The sequence below is a fragment of the Mobula birostris genome, chromosome 6, assembly GCF_030028105.1.
Source record: "Mobula birostris isolate sMobBir1 chromosome 6, sMobBir1.hap1, whole genome shotgun sequence".
Classification (NCBI taxonomy): Eukaryota; Metazoa; Chordata; class Chondrichthyes; order Myliobatiformes; family Myliobatidae; genus Mobula; species Mobula birostris.
Genome location: NC_092375.1, coordinates 35,872,520 through 35,892,427, shown reverse-complemented (window position 1 = coordinate 35,892,427; position 19,908 = coordinate 35,872,520). Strand labels below are relative to the sequence as shown.

The window sequence follows — 19,908 nt, the reverse complement described above, 5'->3', positions numbered from 1 at the left end:
TGTTCCTGCCTGCCTATACCTGCTATGCACGTCTTTCTCTTTCTTCACCAGGGCCTTACTATCTCTTGAAAACCAAGATTCCCAAAACCTGTTACTCTTGCCTTTTAATCTGACAGGAACATACAAACTCTGCACTTTCAAAATCTCACCTTGAAGGCCTCCCACTTACCAGGTACTCATTTGCCAGAAACCAACTTGTCCCAGTCTATAATTGCCAGAACCTTTCTGATACCATCAAAATTGGCTTTGCTCCAATTCAGAATCTCAATTCAAGGATCAGACCTATCCTTTTCCATAATTACCTTGACACAAATGGCATTATGATCACTAGATACAAAGTGTTCACCAACACAAACTTCTGTCACCTGCCCTATCTCATTCCCTAATAGGAAATCTAGTATTGCACTCTCTCTAGTTGGGATTTCTATGTACTGATTAATGAAATGTTCCGGAACATATTTGACAAACTTTCCTATTCAGCCCCTTTACAGTATGGGTGTCCCAGTCAATATGTGGAAAGTTAAAATCACCTACTACCACAGCCTTATGTTTCTTGCAACAGTCAGCAATTGCTCTACAAATATGCTCCTTTAGAGCGTCATAGGAAGTCAATAGGAAGTCATTCCTGCTTGTGGCCATCAAACTTTACAACTCTTCCCTTGGAGGGTCAGACACCCTGAGCCAATAGGCTGGTCCTGGACTTATTTCATAATTTACTGGCATAATTTACACATTACTATTTAACTATTTATAGTTCTATTACTATTTATTATTTATGGTGCAACTGTAATGAAAACCAATTTCCCCTGGGATCAATAAAATATGACTATGACTAAAACCTGCAGACTGTTGGGTGGTCTATAATGTAATCCCATTAATGTGGTGATACCTTTCTTATTCCTCAGTTCTACCCATAAAGTCTCACTAGATGAGCTCCCCAGTCTGTCCTGACTGAAAACCGCTGTAACAATTTCCCAGACTAGTAATGCTACCACTCCCCCTTTAATCCCTCCCACTCTATCAGGTTGAACAGAACCCCGGAACATTGAACTGCCAATCCTGCCCCTCCTGCAACTAAGTCTCACTAATGGCTACAGTGTCATAATTCCACATGCTGGTCCATGCCCTAAGCTCACTGGCCTTTCCTCCTTGCATTGAAATATACACAGCTCAGAACATTAGTCCTCCATGCTCGACCATTCAATAAATGACTTTATACGTACACTTAACAACATCTTTCTCCACAACCTCTCCACTATCTGTTCTGGAGCTCTGGTTCCCATCCACCTGCAACTCTATTTTAAACCCCCAACCCCCGTGCAGCACTGGAATCCTTCTCTACCTCTCATCTTTCTGTACATTAGCACACACTTGTCTTCTTATTTCTCCTGATCTTATGAAGAGTTACTGACTCAAAACAACTCTCCGTACTGTGCTGCATACCCTGCTGAGTGTTCACAGCATGTTGTGATATTAGTTAAGTGGTGCTTAATATATAAATGAACAAATATTACCTTTGTGTTGTTTAACAATAAGTTCCTCCAAAAGTTCAGAGAGAGGTTTATTAAAGTATTTCTCCATGTACCTCCTTTCAACAAATACAATACTCATTGGCTGCATGCGAAGTTCTTGCAATCTTTTTTCATCCACGCCAAGTTGACCAAGTATCTCCGAAGCTTCATTCCACATTCTGTCAAATTTTTCATAGGATAGATATCTGTGTAAAATATCTTTCAAGAGGTGGTCTCGCATTTCACAAATTCGCCGCAGATAAGCGCCTGGAGATGTGTCTGATCTTGCAAGCCTACCAGTCCAGCCCTTTTTGGGACGGGGAAACTTCTTCATAAACACAGCAAGGAATTGAAAAAGAGGCAATGTGAAATGAAGAGTTTTTGATTTGTCTGTTGAATAAATAATATTGATCCATTTTTTTTTGAAGTTGCTAAAATCTGGTCCCTCCAAACGATTCTTGATTAAAACTTTGTTCTTCGTAATTTCTTCTTCCAATTCTTCTGCTGAGACATGGGCATCAAAAATTCTCCTAATAGCTTCTGTGCCTTCAACATGTATTAAATGAAGCAGGCGGTAGAGATTAACATAGCACCTCTTTTTTAATAGAGGCTTGACTGGCAATTGTGGATCAAATTGTGGACAGAAAGGTCCAGCTGAATGTAAAAATAAAAAATAAACAATTATAACAAATTATATCTAATACAACAGTTCAAACTTAATTATGCCTTAATTATGAGAAAAGGAAATGAGTTGCAGTAAATTTGAAAAAAAGATGGCAATGTGGTTGCCATACAATGTTTTAAATTTTCGCAGCTCGTAAGTCAAAGAGTGAAACAGTGACCTTAATCTGCCTAAGATTCCATTACAAGGTTGACAAAATGCTTTGCGCCCCAACTGTGTCAGTCATCTCCACTAGAGGCAATAGCTGTTCAAAATTTAAAACATCAGAGCAGATGTACCTGGGATGTATATCAAACGGTACAAAGATGATTGCATAATGGTACAACAAAACCCAGAGAGCGGAACCATGCATTTTCAGTGAGGTTGTCAAAGGGCAGCAAAATATGAGAAAAAGAAAAAAAAACTGAGAATGGACCTTTGGAAAATTCAGGAATGGGAAGTGATACAATCCTCACTGGGTTTCTAGCAACAACTGAATGGATAGGAATACTACAGAACCAAATTTGGGACAACATGGAGAAGGTTGATATCACGTGCAATATTAAACACTACAGGCAGATGGAAAATAATGAGAAACAAATTCCGATGGATATATTAAAGCAGGAATTTAAACTGAATTTATTCTTTATGCATGATTTTTCCTACCAAAATACCAGAACCAGCAAAGTTATACTCATTGGATTTTGACACAAATTTTGCTCCATAAGTACTGGCTCCATTTCTCTTTCTAGCTTCTAAGTATGAAACAGACAGTCTGCAATCACAGTGTTCTGTGACTTCCAAGTGAACATCTCAACCAATGTGCCTTTCCCCACCTAGTTCTATTTTTGTCTCACTTGACACTTCCCCTTCTAACCTAAATACCATAAAGTGGTAAGGCAAAGGAGCAGAATTTGGCCATTCAGCCCATCAAGTCTGCTCCACCATTCCATCATTGCTGATTTATTATCCCTCTCAACCCTATTTTTCTGCCTTCTCCCCATAACCTTTGACACCCTTACTGATCAAGAACCTATCAATCTCTACTTTAAATACACTTGATGACTTGGCCTCCACAGCCGTCTGTAGCAATAACTACCCCCTGACCAAAGAAATTCCTCCTCATCTCTATTCTAAATGGACACCACTCTATTCTGAGGCTGTGCCCTCTGGTCCCATACTTACCCACTATAGGAAACATTCTCTCCACATCCACTCTATCCAGGCTTTTCAGTATTTGATAGGATTCAATGAGATCCTCCACATTCTTCTGAACTCCCGAGAGAATAGGCCCAGAGCTCCTCATACGTTAACTCTTTTATTCCCAGAATAATTCTTGTGAATCTCCTCTGGACCACTCCCTGGGGTGGGTTTTAACATTACAATCAATCCTTCCATAAACTACTTATACAAATTTCCACAAATACATTTCTTCATCATAGCAAGTACTGTGTACCTGGCACTCAAGCACTGCTGAATTACACTGTCTCCTGGTCTGGCAATGGCTCACTTTTCAAATTTTGATTTTTGTTTTTAAATCTTTTAATGACCTGGTGTCAGCTTATCTCTGGTGCCTTATCCATAGCTCTATCCTTCCAAAATCTCTGCACTCATCCAATTCTAGTTGATTTTCAGCATCAGAACTGTGCTTTTAGCCCTAGGTTCTGATTAATTCCATAATCCCTAAAATCCTCTTATTGCAAGAATTTTGAGTATGAAGGTAATGATGGTTTACCACAATTTTGTAGTGCTGTGGTTTAACACATACAGAGCATTGTGTACAACTTTAGTTTCTACCAAAAAATGAATGTACTTTCTACTAAGGGAAAGCCACAAAGATTCACCAGACTGCTTTTTGGGATGGTAGGTCTATGGTATGAGGATAGAATGGGGCTAGGCCATTATATGTTAGAATTTAAGAGGAATCAGAGATGGTCTTAATGAAACATACCAGCTTTGAGAAGGAGTTTACAGGATAGGAGCAGAATTTCCAGAGAAGATAGCAGAGGTACTTAATGAGTACTTTGTTTCAGTATTCACTACAGAAAAAGATCTTGGCAATTGTAGGGTGGACTGAAAAGCTTGAGCATGTAGATATTAAGAAAGAGGATGACCTGGAGCTTTTGGAAAGCATCGTTGGATAAGTCAACAGGACTGGATGGGATGTACCCCTGGCGACTGTGAGAGGCGAGGGAGGAGATTGCTGATCCTCTGGCGATGACCTTTGCATCATCAATGGGGATGGGAGAGGTTCCAGAAGATTGGAGGTTGTGGATATTATTCCATTATTCAAGAAGGGGAGTAGAGACAGCCCAGGAAATTACAGACCAGTGAGTCTTACTTCACTGGTTGGTAAGTTGATGGAGAAGATCCTGAAAGGCAGGATTTATGAACATTTGGAGAAGCATAACATGATTAGGAATAGTTAGCATGGCTTTGTAAAAGGCAGGTTGTGCCTTACGAGCCTGATTTTTGACGATGTGACTAAACACACTGCTGGTGGTAGAGCAGTAGATGTAGTGTATATAGATTTCAGCAAGGCATTTGACAAGGCACCGCATGCAAGGCTTACTGAGAAAGTAAGGAGACATGGGATCCAAGGGGAAATTGCCTTGTGGATCCAGAACTGACTTGCCCACAGAAGGCAAAGAGTGATTGTAGACGGGTCATATTCTGTATGGAGGTCAGTCACCAGTCATGTGCCTCAGGGATCTGTTCTGGGACTCTACTCTTTATAATTTTTATAAATGAACTGGATGGAGAAGTGGAGTGATGGGTCAGTAAATTTGCTGATGACACAAAGGTTGGAGGTGTTGTGGGTAGTGTGGAGGGCTGTCAGAGGTTACAGCCGGACATTGATAGAATGCAAAAATGGGCTGACAAGTGGCAGATGGAGTTCAACCCAGATAAGTGTGAGAATGTTCATTTTGGTAGGTCAAATATGATGGCAGAATATAATAATGGTAAGACTCTTGGCAGTGTGGAGGATCAGAGGGATCTCGGGGTCCGAGTCCATAGGACGCTCAAGGCTGCTGTGCAAGTTGACTGTGTGGTTAAGAAAGCATACAGTGCATTGGCCTTCATCAATCATGGGATTGAGTTCAGGAGCCGAGAGGTAATGTTGCAGCTATATAGGACTCTGGGCAGACTCCACTTGGAGTATTGTGCTCATTTCTGGTCGCCTCACTATAGGAAGGATGTGGAAACCATAGAAAGGGTGTAGATGAGATTTACAAGGATGTTGCCTGGATTGGGGAGCATGCCTTATGAGAATAGGTTGAGTGAACTCGGCCTTTTCCCCTTGGAGCAATGGAGGATGAGAGGTGACCCGATAGCTGTACAAGATAATGAGAGGCATTAATCATGTGGATAGTTAGAGGCTTTTTCCCAGGGCTGAAATGGCTAGCATGAGAGTGCACAGTTTTAAGACGCTTGGAAGTAGGTACAGAAGAGATATCAGGGGTAAGTTTTTTTACGCAGAGAGTGGTGAGTGCGTAGAATGGGCTGTCGGCGACGGTGGTGGAGGAAGCAAATACGATAGGGTCTTTTAAGAAATTCCTGGACAGGTATATGGAGCTCAGAAAAATAGAGGACTATGGGTAACCCTAGGTAATTTCTCAGTTAAGGCCATGTTTGGCACAGCTTTGTGGGCTGAAGGACCTGTATTGTGCTGTAGGTTTTCTATGTTTCTATAAATGTGAGGGGATATTTCCCCTAACTTAGGAGTCAAATGTCTCAAAACAAGTGGTTGCCAACTTAAGTGCACTAAAGAAAAATTTCTTCACTCTGTGTAGTGAATCTATTACTCTCTACCCTAGAGGGCTATGGAGGCACAATCATTAAATGTATGTAAAACAGAGATGATAGATTCCAAGATGTTAAATGAATCAAAGGATAAGAGTATTGCAGAAAAACAGTGTTTGAAATAGAAATCAGTCATGATATTGAAAGGCAGAGCAGGCATATAAAACCAAACTTTCATAAAATCTGCATAAAACGAACACTCTGACCAAAATTCTGGTTATCTATCCTGTACGTGTCACATTTTGTTTGATGATACTTCTGTGGAATATCTTGAGACATTTTAATGAAGTGTCACACTTTATAAGCTGATGTCTACACTTTGTAAACTGTATCAAAAAGAAATATTTTTTTTCTCCTTCCATTAAGCACATACAAGTTTCTGGTTTAACCCTCATTTCTGATTTCTGGTATTTTAAATATTTCTATATCCTACCACCTGTCAGATGCCTTTGTTTAATTATTTTCAGAGAGACAGGCAGGAGGAAGTATTTTTCACCACTCTAAACGATAAAGAAGTAACAGTGGATTACCACCACATTCTTCCAAAGTTCTATCATATAACAGGGAAGAATCCTACTTGTGCTAATTTATAAAATTGTCGAACCATTTCAAAGCACCCATAATTATAGGCTATCATGCACACATAAGAATCTGGCACATTTTTAAATTATTTATGCCTTTCCTTTATTTTTATTTCTTTCAAAATGGAATATTGCCTCACAGGTGCTATATTTTAGGAATGCCTTGAAGTAAGTACCAACATTCTGAAGGAGGAGAGAAAGAAGCCAGAGATTGTGGTACACATTGGTACTAACAACATAGTTAGGAAAAGGGATGATGTCCTGCAGAGTAAATCTAGTTAGGCAAAAAGTTTAAAAACAGGTCTTATGGTGTTGTAGCCTCACGATTTTTCTCTGTTCTACTTGCTAATGAATGTGAAAATATGAGTATATGACAGATGAATGCATGGCTGAAGAGCTGGTAGAAAGGATCATTGTGATCACTTGTGGAGCAGGCAAATCCTGGACTTAGAATGACAAGTTGCACCTAATCAGTAATAGGAACCAATATCTCTGCGAAGAGATTTGCTCATGCAACACAGGAGGGGGAGAGAGGTGGTGGAAAACTCAGTAGCAGGTGGGGTGGGTGATTGACCTGGACTGTAGGAGATGTATCAAACAAATCCAGTGAACACAGAAAATATGGGAAAATTATGGAGTGGGAAGATCGTCTCATCTGCTCAACTTTATTTACTTTAATGCAAGCAAATCACATGGATGTAAGCAGAATAGAATTATTGTAATGGAAAGTGTAACTTCCCCAGTATTGATCAGGATTAGACCATAAGAGCTAAGACACAGGAGCAGGATTTGGCCATTTGGCCCATTGAGTCTGCTCCGCCATTCCATCATGGCTGATTTATTATCTCTCTCAACCTCATCCTCTTGCCTTATCCCAGTGCAAGGTACTTAGAAGAGGCAGAATTTATTAAGTGTGCCCAAGAATGTTTTCTGAAACGGTACATAGATAGTCCTACCAGAGAAAGGGCAGAACTTGACCTTATCTTTCTAAGAGTAGATGGGCGGGTGGTGGGAATTACAGCTAAGGAACACCTTGGAAACAGTGACAATAATTACGTAAATTTCAATCTAGTTATGGAAAGGAATGTGATTAGTCCTCAGGTTACGGTTCCAAACTGGGGGGGATGACTGATTTCGATAACGCAAGAGTAGACCTGACAAACAATAGATTGGCAGCAAATGCTTGTAGATAAAAACAACATCAGTTAAATGGCAGTCTTCATGACTAGATTAGAGAATACTGGATGACTACGGTTATTGAAAGTTTGATCAAGAAAATAAGGAAACATATAACCGGTGTAGGCAACCACACCTAAGCAAGACCCTTAAGGGGTGCAGAACACTTTGGAAATAAATTAGGGAGGCCTGAAATGTCTTTTGCAGGTAATATTAAGAAGAATCAGAAGTATTTTATAAGGAGCTAAGTGGATAGCAGGGAAGATTGTCCAAGGCTATGGCAAAATTTGCAGTGTTGAGCAGAGTACTGGCAGATGGAACTTAATTCTGACAAGTGTGGAGTAATGTATTTTGGGAAGTCAAATAAGCGTAGGACATATACAGTAAGTGGTAGGGCACTAAGGGACGTTGATGAACAGAGAGCCAGAGGTGTCCAAGTCCACAGTTTCCTGAAATAGGCAACACGGGCTGAAGGGATTGTGAAGATGCATATGGCCATCATAGTCAGAAGCATAATTATAAAACTGGAACGCTATCTCGCAACTTTACAAAACCTGCGTTAGGCCACACATAGATTATTTTGTGTCGTTCTCACAACCACACTCTAGAAAGAATGTAATTGTGTTAGAGACAGTGCAAGGTGACATTCCATCATAATTAATAATTAGGATTTCTGCATTATGGAGGGTCTTTCTACATCTGGAGAGCCTAGATCAAATGGAGTATTCTTGTTATAAATCATTAGAGTTGGGCATAGTTACGCATTGGCTGGAAAGAGTGAGAGTAGTAAGACAGAAGGAGGAAAGTGGATATGAGAGTTATGCTCAGCTCCAGGATTTCAGTGGGGAGTGAAAATGCAATGGACAAATGGCACTTTTTGAGCATTATTTTGTCATCAATTTATTGTATTGAAATATGAACCAAATGTATGTGTAGTGTTAAATATTCCTCGCAACCTTGTAAGAAGTTATGGTAGATTATCATCTGAATTAATTTCTGTTGGTTTCAAGAAACTGTCATCATGTCCCAGAAACTCTATTCAAGGTATGTGGTTTATATCATCTTACTTGTTATCAAACTAGTTGAAAAATGGCAGATCTTCAAGTTGAATTAAATCAATTCTGTTCAAAAAAAAAACCATTTTAGCTTTGTTTGGACTTTAGTTGGTTCATTGCTTAAACATTTAACTGTGCACCTATGTACAAACGTACCATCTATCAAAATGCAGAAAGACATCTCCCCCATCTAACAACAAACCCTACTCTCAGATGCTGAAACTACTTTGCATTATTGGTAAAGTAGTAACTCATCTTATACATAATTAAACTTACAGCTGGGGTATTGGATCCTTCTAAATATACTGTCATCATTATACAAATTTGCAACACAGACCAAAATATTAGATCATATATTGGTACAAAAATTGTTAATTTGCTTTTGCACCAAAGAGAATTCAAAAATAAGATTAGATAAAAAAAACAATTCATTTACTTTGCTCATCAAATGCTTTCAGGAAGCTGTTGATATATGGTCCCAGGTAAGGAATGTCATGCTTATGCTCCACTAATGTAAACCACATATCTGCTACACAAAGAATGGTTTTTTTGGTGAATAGAATGTGCATAAAATGCTCTGCTCCTTCCTTATAGGTGTACTTGCATAAATCCTTGCTCTCAGATTCAGTCAGCATTCCTGATTTCAGGAAATATTCATTAAACCTCTTCACGCCATATTCTTCCAATACGTATTTAAAAACATCGGCGTATTTCTTAATGAAGAACATACAGCAGCTGTCACCTACACAACATGAAACCATTGGTTACATAAATATCAGAAGAAGTTTTTAATATAGTCATTGAGCAAGCAATTTACAGAACAGACCTGGATCAGTATTATTTGCATCTACCAAAATGATATAACATTGATATAAAATATTGTTTACATACATATTCCACAGTTGAGCACTACTGCAAGAAATTCAGAAAAGGAAAAAGAAAGTTGATTCTAGTATAATCTTAGCTTCTCTCTTAAATCAAGTGGTAGTGCCAAGTCTGAATCACCGTGAATGCTAGAAATTTACCAACATTAATCAAAGCATCCTTCTCATTACCTTCTGTCCATATAATTTCTCGGCACCTTCGTGTATTTCTGGTGCCACATAGTTACAATGAGCTTTATCTTACCAATAACATTCCTGAAAGCCAATAAGTATTTAAGAACATTTAACAAATTTACTAGACAAACTTTATAATGAGAAGTAGGGCTTTCTCAATTTAGTGATCATTGGCACCCACCAGGGTTCTGCACTGGGATATTCAAGTGACTTAATTTGCAGATGACACAAAGATCTGTGGTGTTGTTGACAATGTAGAAGATTGCAAAAGGGTAGAGCGGGATATAGATCATTTGTGGATATGAACAGAGACATGGCAGATGGAGTTTTATCTGAGCAAGTGTGAGGTGCTGGGAGATCCAACATAAAGGGACAGTACACATTTAATGGCAGGAACCTTAATAGCACTGATGAACAGAAGGATCTTGGGGTCCAGATGCATGATTCCTTGAGATGCCACATAGGCTGATAGGGTGGTAGAGGCGTATGGCATGCTTGCCTTCATGAGTTGAGGCACTGAGTTCAAAAGCCAGGTAGTTATGTTACAATTTTTTAAAACTCTGATTCGACTGTATTTAGAGTATTGTGTTCAGTTCTTGTTGCCTTGTTATAGGAAGGATGTGGAGGCTTTGAAGATGGTGCAGAGGATGTTTACTGCATGTATGAGAGGCAGGACAAGCAGGAACTTTTCTCTCAGGAGCAGCAGAGGCTGAGGAGACATTAATAGAGGTTTATAAAATTATGTGAGGCATAGATAGAATAAACAGCTAGCATCATTTTCCCATAAATGAAATGTCTAGTACTAAAAGGCATATGTTTAAAGTGAAAGGGATAAGTACAAAGGAGATGTTTTTTTTAATAAACACAGACAGTAGTAGGGGCCTGGAATGCCCTGCCAGGATGATGACAGAGACTGATAGCATAGGAGTGTTTAAGGAATTCATACAATGGCAGATAAATATGTAGTGAAGAGAGGGATATGGTCAATGTATGCAACAAAAAGGATTAAATTAATTAGTGATCACTGGTTTAAATAGTTTGGCACAACATCATGGGCCAAAGCGCCTTTCCTGCGCTGTACTACTTTGTTTCCTATGTTTGCAATATGGTCTGTAAGAAAAGTCAAGAGAACCTATATTCTCTTTGGCAGGTGGCAATTTTAAACAATTAATTTAAGACTTAATTATTGTAACTGAGATAGAGGAGTATTTGCCATGTGATCCAGAGGTCTGCATCATATCTTCCCTTCTCAAGGAGACCTAAAAGAGCAAAAATGCAGATTGGGCATGGGAAAAGTTTGTATTTTACACCTGGTGAGGAACAAGTCTTTCCTTCAAAGAAATGTGAGAGTCATGGAGAAGAGAATACAGGAAAAAACAAGCTAATGTTACATTGCACATTTTAAGACTTTATACAACACAGTAATAATGATCATTAGGATATTTTTATGTGAATGCTGTGCACATGCTTCTCTCAAAAGCAATTATAAAATAATTTATCGTGTATATGATTATCACTTTCATATCATCATGATCTTGTAAGGTATTTGAGATCCATTAATTTATTATTGAGGTATGGCCTCTGTTCTTTAGCAACCAAATGTGCACCAATAAGCCAGGATGCATCAGTTCAACCCATTACAACTGCAGTTTTCCTTATTTCTGCTTGTGAGGTCCAGCAGAGTTTACTATTTGGAGTTAATTATCTGAGGGAATATATCAGACCTAATGCATATTACAATTTTACTTTGGCTGAACCACCTCTAAATGATGCAAATCAGAAATGGTCTTTCTCTACTGCTATTTAGCAATGTCATCTAATCAAAAAAGGTATTTGGGTTAATGAAGGAAAAATAATTCTAATCCCATAACAAATGTTCAATACTGAAGGTAATCGAAGTAAAAAAATAAATCTGTTAATCAGAATAGAAGTCAAACAAATTAAGAAATACTCACTGCATCCTTGCATATACTCAGCCCAGTTTAGTGCTTCCACATTTAGAATCACTGAGTCGCGCATGTGAGAAACAAACTGTCTTAAAGTCCCATTGTTATTAATTTGTAAAAAGTGATCCAACAGAGCTCGAGTCCGATCATTCCTGACGGGATTTCTAGTGATATTATTCAAGGAGATGAAGTCCAGAACACCAGATGTAAAGAGTTTAAGAATGAGTCGATCAACATCCAACATCCCTTTTTCAATAGTTGCTCTTTCTGCAGTGAGCTCACGCAATAAATAACATTTCTTAGGTTCTTCCATTAACAAGACATCTGCACGGGAAAAAAATTAGAAAGTTAATAAAGCGGAGTCCAATATTCACAGCAAACCTTGGGAATGTTTATAGGGACTAATAATGTTTTGATTTGATTCACTGAAAAAATGTGGTATAAAAATGTCATTAAGCTACTGTTCTCTTTTCTAGGAAGAAATTTAAAACTAGGCTACTGAATTACTGAATTAGTAATGCACCCAAATCATTGAATACCCAACTTTATTATATGATATAAAACAGCTGTACATTTGCTGAAATGCAAGCATAAATGAAATGTGAATGTTTTCTTCTGATAAAATTCACAGTAACTCATAACTCACAGCAATACTCTACTGGTAGTTTTTTACCCCCCCCCCAAAAAAAAAATTACAAACCTTACTTGAACACAACTAACCATTGAAGAAACTAAGAAAATCATTTCTCGTTTTTGAGTCTAAACCAGAAATGTCTATATTATTCTGCTGTATTCAAGTCCTTGACAACCGCTGCTTTCCTGAGTTATACTAGTGAGGTACAGCACCATCCACTATTTGGAGTTGAGCAACTGTATAACAGTTTATATCAGACTGCATACACAATACTGGTTGGGTTACCATTTTACTTTGGCGAAATTATTTCTAAATTCAGCAATTGGACAGCTAGATTTTCCTCTGTAGATATTTGGCAAAGCCACATCATCATTTGTATTTTACACATACAAAGAAAACTATTTTACAATGATTGTATCTCTCCCATAATTACTTAAAAAATGAACTTAAAATGATCTTTTGTGTTTCAGCTCTGTCCTGCTCCTTGACAATTTATTCCAAACATTTATTATTTTACATTTTACCACTTTACATTACTGGTTCAGCTTTTGTGCTTCATCAAACAGTAGTTGGAGACTATCAATGATGGTCATTGCTAAGCATTTGTAAAACAAATGTTATTTAGTTAATTTTCCCATGCTTGGATATTATCCAGATCCCGAATATGTGCAGGCAAAGGCTCTTTCATTTTATAAACTTCTCCACCACTGACCTTACAATGGAAGGAACAGTATCATCAATAAATGGCTGAACCTAGGATAGTGTCTTGAGCAACATCTGACTCAATGTTTTAAGGCTGAATTTATCAATCTTCAATAATGATAACCACTTATTACTGTGTGAAATGTCACAACTTTTCCCTTGATCCCACTTCACCACATCTCCAGATGATCAACTTGGTCATATTCTGCCTATGCATCAAGGATAATCGCTCTCATTTCACCTATATTTTTCAGCTTCTTATGTCCATGTTTGGAGCTTGTTTATAATAATGGCTGGAGATGAGAGGTGCTTGCAAAATACAAACAAGAGCACTGCCGCACTGTACACTTGTCAAGAGTTTTTAGATGTCACTGTTGACTACATCTTCTATCACTTTGCTTTTGACTGAGAGTGGAATGGTTTTGCCCTGCTCGATGTAAACAGGATATACCTGGACAATTCTCCACATTTATCAACTAAATGCCAAGATTGTAATTACACAGGCATAGATAGTTCTGAAAATATTCTACACAGTGGCCACATTATTAGGTACTTCCTGTATCTAACAAAGAGGCTACTGAATGTATGTCCGCAGTCTCCTGCTACTATAGCCCATCCACTTCAGGGTTCGACATGTTGCACATTCTAAGATACTCTTCTACACACCACTGTTGTAACATGTGGCTACTTTAGTTACCGCTACTATGTCAGCTTTAATCAATCTGACTATTCTCCTCCGACTTCTCTGATTAACAAGATGTTTTTATCCACAGAACTGCTGCTTATTGGATTTTTTTTGATTTTTTTGCAATATCCTCCATGAACGTTAAAGATTGTTGTGCTTGAAAATCGCAAATCTCCTTGTTTGATACCAACAATTATTCCATGGTCAAAGTCACTCAGATTACATTTCTTTCCCATTCTAATGTTTGGTCTGAACAACTAAACCCCTTGACCATGTCTGCAAGGTTTTATGCATTGAGTTGCTGCGACATGATTGGCTGATTAGTTGCATAACGAGCAAATGTACCTAATAAAATGGCCAGTGAGTATATATTATAGTAAGAATGTTTCTGCTCCTGTAACTATTTTTATTTGCATCATGTAGAGAGAATCGAATTGACTGAAGTCCATTTTCTATAATGACAGGAGCCTAAAGAAGCTGAAGAAGATCAAACATTTGTCATTTCTGATTAAGATGGTTGCAACTGCTTCAGTCTTATTTTTCACACTCAAGACTAAGCTGTGCCATGACTGTTCATGGAGCTGCTTCTTCCCTCTGCAACTATTTAATTGTTCACTACCATGCATTATCGTCTGTGGAAGAGTTGCAACATTTATGAATCCAGTGGTTACAGGATATCTCTATTCAACAGAATAGTTCTCTTTTTTGCTGAATAGCTATTTTGCAACTTCGCTAGGTTTATAATTGTTTTCAGTCTACCTAATACTGCTCCTGGCGCATCCTTTGGCAATCTTCACGGCACTATAATTGATTACCTAGCTGGATAGTAACTGACAGAGTGGGGAAACATGTGGAGCCTTTGGGTTATTGTGGTGGGAAAAAAAAACTGAAAAATCTGCTAAAGGTCTTCAGTGCCTGAGATACCCAATATGAGTTGCTAGATCTGCTCTAACTATATCTTATTTAGATCTATAATACTGCCAAATAATAAGACGGAGGATGCTCTTAGAATGGACAGGATTTTAGCTCTCTATGTAATCTCCAATAATCTACCATGACAGTCATGACCAACTATGCTTGCATAAAGTAAGCTGCCAAAGACAACTACGTTTATTCCTCATGTTGGTTGTGTCATAGACTATCTAAAACTACGATGTCCTTCAGGGCTTTGCCAAGTTACTCACCCAAATTATATACTGTATCTCTGCTAATTTGTGTATCTTCAGTTGGTAATTAGCAGGTCTCAGATCTAAATAGCAAATTCCTGAAAAACTCAGTAGGTCAGGCAGCATTTGTGGAAAGGGAAACGGATTTAACGCTTAAGGAGCAGGACCCTTTGTTAACTCTTTCGCCTTCCACAAACGCTGTCCCAGCATTTCCAGCATTTTCTATTTTTACTTCAGATTTTATCATCTTCAGTTATCTTTTGATTTTCAATTGACATAGTGCCTCATCCACATTTGAACATGTCACGAGACCAAAAGTGAGGTTGCGCCTTTCCTAACTGTAAACCTGCTGTAGGGACACAATACACCTAAGTGATGTGAAGGACTTACAGACATTTTCTTTGAGGTATAATTATGCAGGTACAACTACATCAAGAGTCTTTACTGGGTCTGTTCTCAATTTAAATATCAAACTCCGGATAATTGCAGATGATTAACCTGTTTCTTGGGTGGGGATCATAATTGTAGTGGCATAATTGTTGTGTAATTTTGCTAAAGAATCTGAAATTTCCAAAAGAATAATTGCTGAATACTTGCTTCTGATCTTAAAAAAAGCTAAATATAAAAATGAACAAGAATGAATACTTTTCCAAAGGGATGAACACAAGAGTTCACACATATTAGGGAGGTGCTCTTTTCATCACACAAGCTTAGAACAGCCAGAGATTCCAAATAGGACATTTGCCCTGCATTGGTACAACCAACGATGCTTCTGCATATAATTTTTAGCCAGTTCTGCTTCTCAACTTTTGTTTTCTAAATCCCTTGTTTACACCACTTGAATAGTACAATGCTTACAACTGACATGGCAAAATTGACTCTTTATCAGGGACCTGTATTTCCAACCATAGCAGTCGACTTCATTAACTACAACACTGAAGCTCATCATCTGAGAAGGAACAGCATCTTTCGAAGCCAACAGAAATGCAGAATTAGAAGAAAAGAGAATAAAATGGAAAGAGAGGCAGCAACAACCAAAGCCCGACATGCCATCTGGAACTACCTGTCCTGAATGCGGAAGAACTTCCAAAGCCAAGATTGGACTCAAAAGCCACTTGAGAGCTGTCACGAACCCCGTGACGGGAATTAAGAACCAGCAGAGATGGAAAACACTTTGGAGTCCAGTATCGCTATAAACTAATAATATTTATTAGTAACTACACAATACAGTAATATAAATGTAGATAAATCAAACAGGTTAGCAATGATTACGTAAAAGTAAGTGTGGAATATATAGGTATGAAAAACCAAGCTTCTTTAGGGGTAAAAAGACACAGTCTTACGATGATGGGTAAAGTTCAGTTCAGTTCAGTTCGTGGTATTGAGTTGAGTAGTGATGGAGAGAGAGAGAGAGAGAGGGGGAGAGATTTGAGTCTTCAGGTGAGCTGATGCTGTTGATCTTCTCGTCGTCCTTCGGAATCCTTTCAAAGTCACCAACAGTGACTTTAACAAAGGGGACCGGTTTTCTGTGGTGGAGCTATATCCCAGGCGAGGGTGGACACACAGACAACTCCCCACCAGTCAACCCCTTTTCCTCCTTCCACTGCAAGAGCGACTGGATCGATCCGCCTGATCGATCCTCCAAAACCCACTTTTCCTGCGGGCACAACAATGCTCATTCAGTGTCCAAACATGTGTCTGAGGTCTGTATCATCTGACCTCCTATTTATCTCACCGTACTGAGCATCAACTGTCATTCAAATAATCCCTCCTTCCTTTGTCTGTGAAGAAATGCAAGCAGGCAACAAGTCCTTGAAAGAAGTATCAACAACCTGCCTTCGGTCACCATACCAACTTTCGAGCTGCTCGGTGCTGACTCCAAACCCAACTCAGTAGAAATCCAAAGTTACTTCCAGTGCCTTAAAGTGCCAGTCTAACTGTTAATCTTCGTCTCTCTCTCTCTCTTTTACAAACAAGCCATCGGTGGTAAATAACTCTCTCTCTCTCTCTTTTCAAAAGCACAGTTAATAGGGGTACTTCAGGAACCCCTCATAGAGTCCATAAGTAGATCAACAGAACGAAGACCATCATCCTCGACCTCGAGGGATAGCCACGACGACGATGACGAAACTAAATTCAGTTCTGCAAGCTACTACTGGAACACACACGGTTGATACATCTTCAAGAGGAATTCGCAAGTGACCACCAAGCACCTTTGTGAAGAAAATATTGGGAAAGAACATAAGAACTGACTCCACTGCCACTTGAGATGGATGCAATTAACCCTTTGTACACAAATTCATTTTTTTTACATTGGCATCTCAGCCCAGTTTTGCACTGACAAGCAAAATTTAATACAGGTTTCCCCTGCCATCTGAAGGTACAGCGTTCCTATGAAACGGTTCGTAAGCTGGAATGTCATAAAGCGAAGAAGCAATTACCATTTATTTATATGGGAAAAATTTGTGAGCGTTCGCAAACCCAAAAATAACCTACCAAATCATGACAAAGAACACATAAAACCTAAAATAACAGTAACATATAGTAAAAGCAGGAATGATATGATAAATACACAGCCTATATAAAGTAGAAATACTTCTCTACAATCGTTGCCACACTGTCCTTCGTAGCAAAAATCTCAGGCAAGCGCTCTCAGCAGAAACACTTTCTCCAGTAACATTTAAGCTACGAGGCTGCCAAATCATACCAAATAACAAATAAAAATACACAGCCTATATAAAGTAGGAATAATGTATGTACAGTGTAGTGTCACTTACCGGAATCGAGAAGTCAGCGCAGAGGACACTGACGGTGGTGTGTTAGGCTGAGTCGTTGGAGGTTGGGGTGGTGCAGTGGCCCCCGCCCTCCAGGCCGCCGACTGATATCGATCCGCGAAGCATGCAGTACAGCGGTGGCCAGGATGATCCCAGCACATCTTTAAGAAAAAAGCCGAAATAAACAAGCTAATTAAGTGTTGCCCAGCACGTAAATAATTAGCTTGCTTATTTTGGCTTTTTTCTTAAAGATGTGCTGGGTGCGTCCCGGCTACCGCAGCATTCTCCGCAGCTATGTACCAGTCTGTGGCCCGGGGGCTGGGGTGGTGGGACACTGGGGTGTCATCTCATTGATCAGGGCAGGCAGGTCACCTTCTTCTATGCCTGCCCGCCTCAATGTCGAAGGTCGAGGTTCGTCGTCTGCTGTGGCTGATGTGGAAGGCTTGCTTGACTGCTTAGCCTCGCGCATTTTTCTATCACACAGTTCTTTGTAAGCACTCAAACCATCTTGCAAGGTTGCCCTAAACCTACGCACCCTTTCAAAATTAAAGTCGTACTTTATCATTGCAGTGAAAATTTTACGCAGTTGCTTCACGTTCAGTTCCTGGACAACTTCACTTTCGATCTGTTTACTACTGCATTCGGTTTCGATTGTTATCCTTTCCTCTTCCAACTGCATCAGGTCTTCATCTATCAATTCTTGGTCATGGGATGCCAAAACCTCTTCAACATCATCTTCGTCAACTTCCACAAGCCAAACTCACTTTGTCCTTGCTTCGTTCACCACGATCAAAATGCTTAATTATGTCTAGTTTTACGCTAAGTGTAACACCCTTACGACCCCTTTTAGGCTTTTCCGATACCGTAGAAATCATCTTGTAAACGGCTGCTCACAGGCACCTGCTTAAGCAATGCTGGTGAGAATGCAGTTCCGGGGGAGGAGCTTGGCTGCTCGGGGCGCGCGCTGCCTTTTATCGTAACAGTGAAAACACCTTCTGTTAGCGAAAACAGGTAACTAATGTAGGTCTTTCGTAACAGTGAGGTTTCGTAAAACGAACGTTCGAAAAGCGGAGGACACCTGTAGTCAAAAATGCGATCATTATTTATATTCTCAGTTTAGACTAGACAACGGAGTGACCCGTTGGAGAACCCTTTGAGAGAAGGGTAGTGCAGTCTGATATGACCAGAATGAACAATAAATTTTCCTGAATGCTATTGGTATCGCTTTGCTTTGGAAACTGAAGTAGTAAACCTCAGTTTATTAAAGAAGAACGACACGTAGAAAGCAAATATAGCTCCTCCTAGTTTAATGAAGGTCACTTTTGATGGCATCGTTTCTGGTTTATCTGTCATCCAGGACATCTCAAATGTCCTCTTTCTTTCAGGATCATGGTTTCCCTTCTGCCGTCATCAGTGATGCCCTCACCCACATCTCCTCCATTTCCCGCACTTCGGCTCTCACCCCATCCTCCTGTCACCACAACAGGGACAAGAGTTCCCCTTGTCCTCATCTACCACTCCACCAGCTTCTGGATCCAGCATATTATCCTCTGCAATTTCTGACACCTTCAATAGCACCCCACCACTAAGCATATCTTTCCCTCTCCATCCCTCTCCACTTTCCGCAGGGATCGGTCCCTCCGTGACTGCCTGGTCCACACGTCCCTCCCCACGGATCTCCCACCCGGCACTTATCCCTGTAAGCGTAAGTGCTATACCTGTCCCTACACCTCCCCTCTTGCCACCATTCAGGGCCCCAAACAGTCCTTCCAGATGAGGCAACACTTCACTTGTGAGTCTGTTGGGGTCATCTATTGCATCTGGTGCTCCTGGTGCGGCCTCCTCTACACCGGTGAAACCCAACGCAGATTGGGGGGCTGCTTCATCGAGCATCTCCGCTCTGTCCACGACAACAGTCAGGATCTCCCAGTTGCCACCCACTTCAACTACACTTCACATTCCCATTCAGATATGTCCATACATGGCCTCCTCTACTGCCAGGATGAGGCTAAACTCAGGTTGCAAGAGCAACACCTCATATACAGTCTGGGTAGTCTCCAGCCCCTGGGCATGAACATTGAATTCTGCAACTTCCGGTAATTCCCTCCCCCTCCCTTCCCTCATTCCTGTTTCACTCTGCCCCCCCCCCCAGCTG

At 39.8% G+C, this 19,908-nt stretch overlaps 1 protein-coding gene across 5 annotated transcripts in view; it reads right to left on the bottom strand.

Moving 5' to 3' along the window:
* Positions 1-19,908, bottom strand: part of LOC140198938 (uncharacterized) — a 126,611-nt gene that overhangs the window by 63,967 nt on the left and 42,736 nt on the right. For 3 of the 5 annotated variants that reach the window (XM_072260222.1, XM_072260221.1, XM_072260223.1), the window contains 3 exons: positions 11,802-12,116; positions 9,225-9,530; positions 1,515-2,165 (listed from right to left, as the gene is read on the bottom strand). In XM_072260222.1, the coding sequence (XP_072116323.1) occupies positions 1,515-2,165; positions 9,225-9,530; positions 11,802-12,116 (1,272 nt within the window). Of the gene's footprint in view, positions 1-1,514; positions 2,166-3,357; positions 3,534-9,224; positions 9,531-11,801; positions 12,117-19,908 lie in introns of those variants that run through there. The other 2 variants (XM_072260224.1, XM_072260225.1) reach the window with 2 other exon arrangements.